The sequence below is a fragment of the Clarias gariepinus genome, chromosome 16, assembly GCF_024256425.1.
Source record: "Clarias gariepinus isolate MV-2021 ecotype Netherlands chromosome 16, CGAR_prim_01v2, whole genome shotgun sequence".
NCBI lineage: Eukaryota > Metazoa > Chordata > Actinopteri > Siluriformes > Clariidae > Clarias > Clarias gariepinus.
The window spans coordinates 20,379,177-20,388,467 of record NC_071115.1 but is presented as its reverse complement, the minus strand read 5'-3'; the positions used below and the strand labels follow the sequence as shown (position 1 = coordinate 20,388,467).

Sequence of the window (9,291 nt, the reverse complement as noted above, 5' to 3'; positions counted from 1 at the left end):
TGGCTTGTCTGTTGTCTCACTAAGGCTAACTGGTCATTCAGGGAAACAGACGATATTTCATTTATTTAATAGATTAAAATCTGATAAAAGATTGTGTCTTGTTTTTCTGTATCTTTTGCACACAACTTTACTTTTTCCATTCCTCTTTGTCTCAAAAAGGAAATAATTTCAAATAAGTAAGTTATTAAAGCACTATAGTGTCTGGTTCTATTATTAAGCTTTTTATGTCACTGTTTCAGTGGACCAAGCTTTATGAGGCAAATAAATAATTACTTATCTATAAGATAAATAATGATTGACCCAAACTAAAACTCCTGAATCATTAATATATGTTGCCTTACCAACATACTTTTTGCCTTGTGAGCATCATTCTGGTAGTTTGCTAGAAAAATATGCTTTGCTATTAGGGGCTTTTTGCTGTGATTTTAAGATCACAATCCTGAATATCAGTAGTGAAATGCTAATTGCAATTTCAGTTAAACCTTGGATTGCAAGCATAACTCGTTCTGGAAGCATGCTTTGTATTAAATGTATATAATGTATAATTGTATAAAATTTTCTCCATAAGATATAATGGCAACTCTAATGATTTGTTTCACAACTCAAAAATATTCATTAAAAATGATTAATACAAAATATAAAATAAATATGAAAATAATTATAACCTGCACTTTACATTTGATAATAATCGTAGCTGGTGTGAGTGAGATGAGGAAGAGGAGGGGGTTACTGTGTAGGGTGACTTACACACACACTAATGGAATCACTGCTTTCTGACAGAGAGTCTCTGTCGGCAACCTGGAATATATTTTATTTTTGTGTACCATTTAAAAGGAACCTCTCTAACGAGGCTTGCTTCCCCACACACCACAAAGGCCACTCTCGTTACTCTTTTATATTGAACATTTATTTAATCTTTTTCTCATATATTTTATGTTCTAAAAGAAGTCAAGAATAGGCATAAAGTAAGATGTGATTACAGGGCTTTTTAATGCGAAAGTGTTTTGCCTTTAAATAAGAAACAATTAACAAACACTATCAACATTAAGAAGTATGTCAAAACATTAATTTTATAATAACATAACTATTATATTAGGTTAGTGGTATCTAAAATAAAATAAATAAAGCATAAAATAACTTTGTGTCACTTGCAAGTATTTATAATCAATCACTGAATAGAAAAAAAGGACATTATATTGTTTGCCACATCATACTATAATCTACCTACTACTAATACTGTATTATGTAAATGGCTATGTAAATATTTCAGAATTACAAATTGATTACAAGTTTGTCTGACTCTAATGTGGACATTAATATGTATTGTCATAACACATCTTAGTGCAACCACTCTTTTAATTTCGAACAAAGGATGTGCTTTAATAAAATGAATATTCATGGTATTTTGCCCAGGAAGGTTACTCAGTTAGCTATACTTATTGAGGTCAGGATAAGAAAAGAGGACAGATGTCTCATTTTAGCTATAAAATCCCGCTACTGTTTCAAGCCAAAATCTGATCTGCCTGTTCTCATTCTAATTGCATGATCACATATTTATCTGAACCAGGAGTAAATTGCTCTTCCAACTGATGTAAAAAACATCAGATTTGTGTGTTAAGACAGCCCTAAAAAAATGATTAAAAATGTGTCAAAAATTAGATTTGAGTCACCTCAGGCTAGTAATGTGAACGTAGCCTTCCATACCCTGTAATACATGACAAACAATTTGGAGATGAGCATTATCTTTGGACTGTAGATGAAACCAGAGCACCTGCAGGAAACTGGCCAAGCATGAGGAGAACATGCAAAAGCGCACACAAAAACTGGAGGCAAGCTTCAAAACCTCAGCCCTCAGGTGGAGGGCAACAGTAGTAACCTACTTCATTGTGCTGTCCAGAAGGTGATGTTTTTCTAAAAATCCCATGTAGCATGCAATGACAACACCTTTATTCTGGACTTAAAATTACTTATGGTCCATCCTTGGGATTTATAATCCTCTAATTGAAATGATTTTTTTTTTTTTTCATGCAGTAACAGTATACCATGCCATGGTCATACCATACTCTCTAAAAAACATCCCTTGGAAAACATCAACTTGGAAAAGCCATCATTTGAAACATATAAATGTGTTCACACCAATAGTCTGATAGTCATTTTATGTTGCATTAAGGTCCAGACTGAAACATGTTTTTCTTCTGTTTCAAGTAAATACAAATGTTAAAGTAATAAAGAGGAAAAAACTTGAACCTTGAGATTTAAATACATTAACACTTTTAGGGTTGAAATATGCCAGGCTGTTCTGGTGCAAACAACTAATAAATGGCATAATATATTTGCAAATTGTTACTGTACAGCATATTAAGTTCTTAGAGTTATTTATTCTGTTTAACAGATATGTGCCCATACAGAAGATACTCCATTTGAAAGAATGACAAAAGCAATAATCTTGGGAATCAAACAGAAATCTATACAGTGTAGCAGACGTTTAGTTAGTGTAAAAATACTGTAACAGTTACTCTATTAAATGCTGTATTATTGGCAAGTTCCATTTGTATAAGACAGAAACTAGTCTTAGGAAATACTATTTACAAAAGAGAGAAAAAACACTAAACTGTTCATCCTTTCAGAAAGAAATTACATATTTACACATGTTTAGATATCTTCTGTAATTTCACAATAAATATTCATAGGAAAGGCGAAACACAAGCACCTTCAATCCTTTCAAAAGTAGAAAAGCTTAAATATCTGTGAGAACACTTCCAAAAATAAGAATTTAAGAGCTTCCATAGAAGAATACTACTTCTTTTAACCTTTTTACTAAAAAAGAGAGATTATTCAACAAAATGAGACAGATGAGTGCCATAATGTTCATACTGCCAGCTGCAAAAGAAAAAAAAATGTTCTCTTATTGTCCTGGTTGATTCCTACAATAAGTTGAATTTAGCTTGTTGAATTTATCCTCTGCTTATTATGTTATTATTTTTCTTTAATGTCAGTGTCCATCTTTTTCTTCATCAGTGCCTTATGTATGTCTAAAGGAAAAAAGTACTTTGTTTTTCTCTCTTAGATACTGGTCTGTAGTTCTCCATTCAGTAGGGTGCTTTGAGTTTCACTAGGGTTCATTCGTGTCTTATCTTGCCTACTGTCACTATACTCAGTCTCATCCAGTCCACCAACTTTTTTCAGGCATAAAACATTCTGGAAGCTCTTTTTAAAATTATCTGACAAGAAGGCATAGAGAATGGGATTGGCACAGCTATTAGCATATCCCAGCACCACGACAAAGGCAAAGGTGCTTCTTAAGATCGGTGTGGTCCTAATAGTACCAGTCACAGATGTCACATTAAAGACATAAAATGGAAGCCAGCAAAACACAAACACAGCCACTACAATGGATACCATGCGTGTCACCTTCCTTTCTGAGCGCTTCCGTTTGGAGGAGCTCACCCGTATCCCAGATGCTTTTACTTTGATAATGATGAGTAGGTAGCATAGGCAAATGACCATTAAAGGCAGAAAAAAGCCCAGAAAGAAAGTGTAGAACATGAAGGCTGTATAATAGACTTCCTGTGGCTCAGGCCATACAATAGTGCAAAAACAACCACCTGGCTTAGTGATCAAACAGCTGTAGATGATGATAGGCAAGTTGACCAACATAGAGACTCCCCACACTGCCAAGTTGATGGCCTTGGCCATTCGAGGCTTCCTCCATTTGGTGGACTTAATAGGATGTACCACTGCCAAGTATCTGTCAATGCTCATTACCATCAAGCAGAATATACTGGTGAACTGATTTAAAGAATCCATAGTCATGACAACACGACACAACACTGCCCCAAAGGGCCAGTGAACCAGGGCTAACTGGATGGCAATGAAGGGCAGGCTGATCATAAAAAGCACATCAGCCAAAGCCAAATTGAGGATGTAGATGTTGGTGACAGTCTTCATCTTGGCATAACGCAAGATTACATAAATAACAAGTGTATTGCCACTAAGCCCTACAGCACAAACTACAAAGTAAATAAAAGTAATAACCACAGTGCTGGTGTTGGTGAAGCTTTGGTCAGTGACATTCCTCAAGCTTTCATCTGAATAATTGCCCAGTATAAAGCTCTCATACATGAAAGTTTCTGAAAAGTTCGGAAGTGAGGATGGAAATTTCATTAGATCCATGCTGCTGCTCATTTTGTTTCCTGTCATCCTTGAATGTGATACTTTGCCTAAATAAAAAAGAAAGATCAATAAGTTAATAATCAGAACAATGTATCTAAGGTTGGCAACAGTAATCAATACACACTAACAATAATTCTGGCTCCCATAGACAGGTTACTATATGTGCTTATTACACAAATTAATTTAAGAAGGTGCTCCTAACAATAACTTAGTTAGAGATGTCAAAGGACCTCATAGGCAAGACTGTAGGCCTGCACAATAGAATGGGCTACAAATCCATCAGCAGGAATCTTGGTAGGAAAGAGACAACTGAAATACAAAATAACCATTAATTGCCCTCAGTCTTGAGCTCCATGCAAGATTTTACCTTGTGGGGTAAGGTTAAGCATGAGAAAAGTGAGGGATCAGCCAGAACAACATGGAAGAAGTTTGTAAATGCAAGGCAGTTGGAACCACAGTCATCAAACAAACCACTGGTAACACCATACGCCACCTTGGATTGAAAACCTGCTTTAAGAAGGTGCATGTACAAGTCTCTCTAAAGTTTGCGAATAAACAGAGAAGAATTGGGAGAAAGTGCTATGGTCAGATGAGACAAAACAATTGCTCTTTATTACGACCTAAAGAAAACCATCCCTACAGTCAGGCATTAAGGTGAAAACATCATGCTTTGGGGCTGTTTCTCTGCTAAATGTACAAGCTGACTTTGCCGTATTGAGGGGCCAGTAGACGGGGCCATGTACAGTATTTTAAAATCTTAGCCAGATCCTCCAACCAGAACACTGAAGAGGGGTAGTGAATGGGTCTTCCAGCATGACTATTACCAAAAACATACAACTAAGGTAACAAAGAGTGGCTCAAGAAGAAGCAGGTAAAGTCATGAAGTGGCTTATTCAGGTTTTAGACCTTAATCCTAGAACATTTATGGAGGAAACTGAAAATTTGAGTTGACAAGTGACAGCAAGACACCTAAGATCTGTAAAGAAGAATGGACTAAAATCCCTCCTGAGATGCCTGGTAATCAACTACAAGAAGTGTCTTGCCTCTGCAAACAAGGGTTTCTAGGTCATGACTTGCTTGGGGATCAAATATTTATTTTACTTGAAGAAAGGCAACTCAATTTATAGCCTTGGTATCCACATGCTTTTTCTTTCTTTTTTTTTTTTTATTCTGTCTCTATCCTTTACTATAAACCTATAATAAAAATATATTTCATTCGCAAGTGGGTAAACTTACAAAAATTGGCAGAGGATCAAATACTTATTTCCCCATTTTTTTTATTTTTTTTATTGTGCCTCTGTGCATTTCCCTGGTCTACAGTAGCTTGTCTTGTAAAGGCATGAAACAGGTTGAACTCGGACAGATTTATCAAAACTTTAAGCTTTATAAGATTCACTGATGGCTGATTTCAGGTAAACTTCTTTATATATTGTCTTCAAGTTATGCATACCATGTTACCTATAACAATTAAATTAGTTTAAAACATTATCATTGAACATGATGGACATTAATAAACTAACAGTACATACTGACAGTCTTACAGATAATGAAAGGCGAATTTATATCAGATCAAGTCTTGATAATAATTTAGAAGCTTACCTACTTCCATATTATCGCGGGAATTCTGATTTAAAAAGAAAAGAAAGAAAGACATCCCTCGAATGTGAGTTCTGTTCGCCAGTGCTCGCTTGCTGCTTGTGCGCGTGGTGATGAAGAGGCGGGCGCGAGTCCGAGTGACTGCACTCTCCGTGGGCTCGAGACATCTGCAGTGACACCAAGAGCAGCGAGGAAACAGCGCGATCGAGTGGGCGGATCAACATCATCAAACAGAGAGAAAAGTCACGTAGTTCTAAGGGTGTTATCACAGGCGATTTTAAAGATGTATTTCACCATCTTATACATCGTGTGAATAAAAATCCCTGCATGAGAAAACAGGCTAAATAAATTTTAAGAAATTCAAAGAAATGAGTCATAACTCGTGAAATGTAAAAACCCACGTACGCAACTAAAATATACATTTAATCACAGTTCATTAAAGTTGTGCAACTTCTCTGTTCTTAACAGATAGCATCCTCATGCACAAGCTCTCACGAAACCATGGAAATACTAACGATATAGATGTTTATGTGTGTGTGTGTGTGTGTGTGTGTGTTTACGTTTTTTAGTTTTCTCAGATATTGGCTAAATTATGTCATATTCAAGGTAATATTTGGTGTTAAATATTACATATAAACAAGGAACCAGGCATGAGTATGCATCAAGACAGCTAAAGCAGTTTTGTTAAACAAGGACAATTTGATGAAACAGATTAGATTGCCTGCACTTGGGAGTATTTTCAATAACTTCCCGACTGCTCCTACACTGATTTAGTGACAAAGATTTCAGTTTATGATGATGGTGATTATTATTATTATTAATAATAATAACAATAATCTCTAATACTTTTACATTCTTGAAACCTTTAAAATTAAACCTTCTTCTTGCCTTGTCCCCCGCGCTTTATATAAGGATTAAAGCTATTTAATGAGACTTCTTTCAATGTTTCAATATCCTCCCTTTAACCTTTTCCCGTTGGCATAATATTATATTTGTGTATAAGCCAATAGTTTTCTTATAGTGATTTTTTTTTTTTTTAGAATATTCGGATACAATTTATATCTGCTTGTAAATGATTATATAATCTGTAAATTTGCTGCTGTAACATTACAGTTTCCCTTTGGGATTAATAAAGTATAATATCTATCTTTCTATATTTGTTTTTCATATTCTTGTTTAAAAAAGATCTGTGTGAACTTAAGTTCTGCCTCAGCCATTGCATCTGAAAGCTGTATTTAATGACCATAAGTTTTTATCTTCTATTTCTGATCCATATACCCTTAAAAGTTGGCATGCCTTTTCTGACGGTGATTAAACAAAATTGCTGTGTCTTATGTTTAATAAAAACAAAAAACACAACATAGCCAAGTGACAGCATCATATCACTGATTTATTCTGTATCAGAAAATAAGCTCTATAGGGCCATGACTTTGTGACTTCTCAGGCCAAATAAAAATTATTTACTACTCACCAATTTGTTGACTACAAATGCCAATCACTTATTATAGGATTTTCTTTTACCCAAGTAGAATGTTTGTTTACAGAAAAAAAATCGAAAATTAAACGCAAAATGGGGAACATTATTACTGTGGAGATATAATCTATGCAACTAAATAAATAAGCTGGAAAGAGAAACCTGGGGGAGAAAAGAGTGCACATGTTCTCACACTGCACCTCCAGTCATCCTGGCGGCAACGTAAAATCTGTAACTGGCCTGCTGTTCGTTAGATTTGCCTTTTGTGGACTGTTCAAGGTTAGTTGCCACTCAAGGGAAAAAAAATTGGTAAAAACTTAAATAGATATTCTCAAGAATGTATGCATTTTCAGTGTTAAATTTTAATTTTTATTATTCACTTATAACATTTTACCCCAGTCTAGTAATTTCCAAAGTGCACAGGAAAGACACTGTCTTCAATGCAACTTTAAACCAATTTAAAACTGATGATTTCCTTGCTAAGCACCAGATTCATTTTATGTATTTTTTGTGTGGTTGTGTTTACTCTTCTTTTTGTGCTTTTTCACTTCAAAAGATGTCCGTGTTCAGCATGATAAGCCTTCCTGATAAGACAGGACTTGTAGGTGTAATCCCAGCTGACTGATGCATTAAACTTATATTTAACCTTAATTCTTGACATTCACACCTAAACCTGGTTTGATTAGCGTGGACTTTCCATGGAAAGTACAAGTGCATGTATGATACAGGCTTCAGGCTGTTATTTTAAGCTATTTACTTCTGTGTACCAGATGGTATCAATACAGCATCAGAACAACCTTTAAAGCAGATTGAACAGAGTAGTAAGTCTAACAAAGAGGAATGAGCCACTGAAAGAGCTCTCTCTCTCCATCAATTTTTTATTTAATCACATTTTGATATTTCTCACAATTCTGAATGGAAACAATCTTCCTAGTTCCTGGGTCATTATCTAAATGTGGTCTTAATACTGTATAGGCTATATGCTTCATTATGGGCTAAACACAGGCATACAGACAGATAGGCAGATTATGACACCCACACACACACCCACCCACACACACACACACACACACACACACATACTCTCTCTCTCTCTCTCTCACACACACACACACACACACACACACACACACACACACACACACACACACACACACACACAGAGAGAGTAAACAGGAAGTTTGTTGTATCAAAAAAATGTTTTGTCCTCATTTAATACCATGGCAACACGTGGGTGTTTTAACAAAGCAGCCCACCCATGTGTATCAATGCCTATGAGTCTTACTTTTACTTTGGTCACTTATGGATTTCTTGGTTTAAGTCTGTGAACTGAAGGTTTTTGGAGTTAGTTGAAAAGCAAGACGACTGAAATTTTTAATACTGTCTCCTGTTTCTTTCATTGATCCTTAGGACTACAAGGATGAACAGTATGTAAGACGCATCTGCTTCTCCAGTACTTGGACTAACCCCCTCCCCCCCCCCCAAAAAAAAAACAAACAAACAAACAAACAAAAAAAAACCCTCTTCCCAGTTGTGTTGGACTAACGGCACTTAGTTATTAACCTAGTTAACCCAGTGTAAGTATGTATCCAATGATGTAAACATTAAAGCACTTTTTGTAAGTTGCTCTGGATAAGAGCGTCTGCCAAATGCCTAAATGTAAATGTAAATGTAAATGTAAGGATGTATAGCTAAAATGCAACATGATCAATAATGCAACAAATGTACTTACAATAAGCACCTGTAAAATTTTCCTATGTACACACACAAATATATATATAAATAAATATATAATAAATATATATTTGTAAGTTGAATATCTTACAAACTGGCATTCCCAAATATCCTGTAGCGTGTGAATGAGTGTGTGAGTGTGTATGTGTGTGCCCTGCGATGGATGTACCTGCCTCGTGCTCTAAGCCTCCTGGGATAGGCTCCAGGTACCCACGACCCTGAATACAGGATAAAGCGGTATAGAAGATGAGTGAGTGAGTGAGTGAGTGAGTATCTCACATCTTGTTTACATCTAACATCTCATCATTGTCAGC

The 9,291-nt window shown here is 35.6% G+C and overlaps 1 protein-coding gene across 2 annotated transcripts; it reads right to left on the bottom strand.

Moving 5' to 3' along the window:
- Positions 1–3,034: 3,034 nt before the first annotated feature.
- LOC128544667 (somatostatin receptor type 2-like) lies at positions 3,035–5,852 on the bottom strand. Of its 2 annotated transcripts, none has more exons than XM_053514936.1 (2): positions 5,777–5,852; positions 3,035–4,220 (listed from the first exon to the last, which is right to left on the bottom strand). In XM_053514936.1, the coding sequence occupies exon 2, from the start codon at positions 4,198–4,200 to the stop codon at positions 3,064–3,066; it is 1,137 nt and encodes a 378-aa protein (XP_053370911.1). In that variant the 5' UTR covers positions 4,201–4,220; positions 5,777–5,852; the 3' UTR covers positions 3,035–3,063. The 2 variants fall into 2 exon arrangements, with proteins under 2 accessions (XP_053370911.1, XP_053370910.1); XM_053514935.1 differs by having other exon boundaries at positions 5,773–5,840.
- Positions 5,853–9,291: the final 3,439 nt, after the last annotated feature.

Coding starts and splice junctions, on each gene's coding strand:
- LOC128544667 (XM_053514935.1), bottom strand. CDS start 5,827: ATGTCTTTCTTTCTTTTCTTTTTAAATCAGAATTCCCGCGATAATATG. Junction 4,221..5,772: donor CCGCGATAATATGGAAGTAG/GTAAGCTTCTAA, acceptor TTTTTTATTTAG/GCAAAGTATCACATTCAAGG.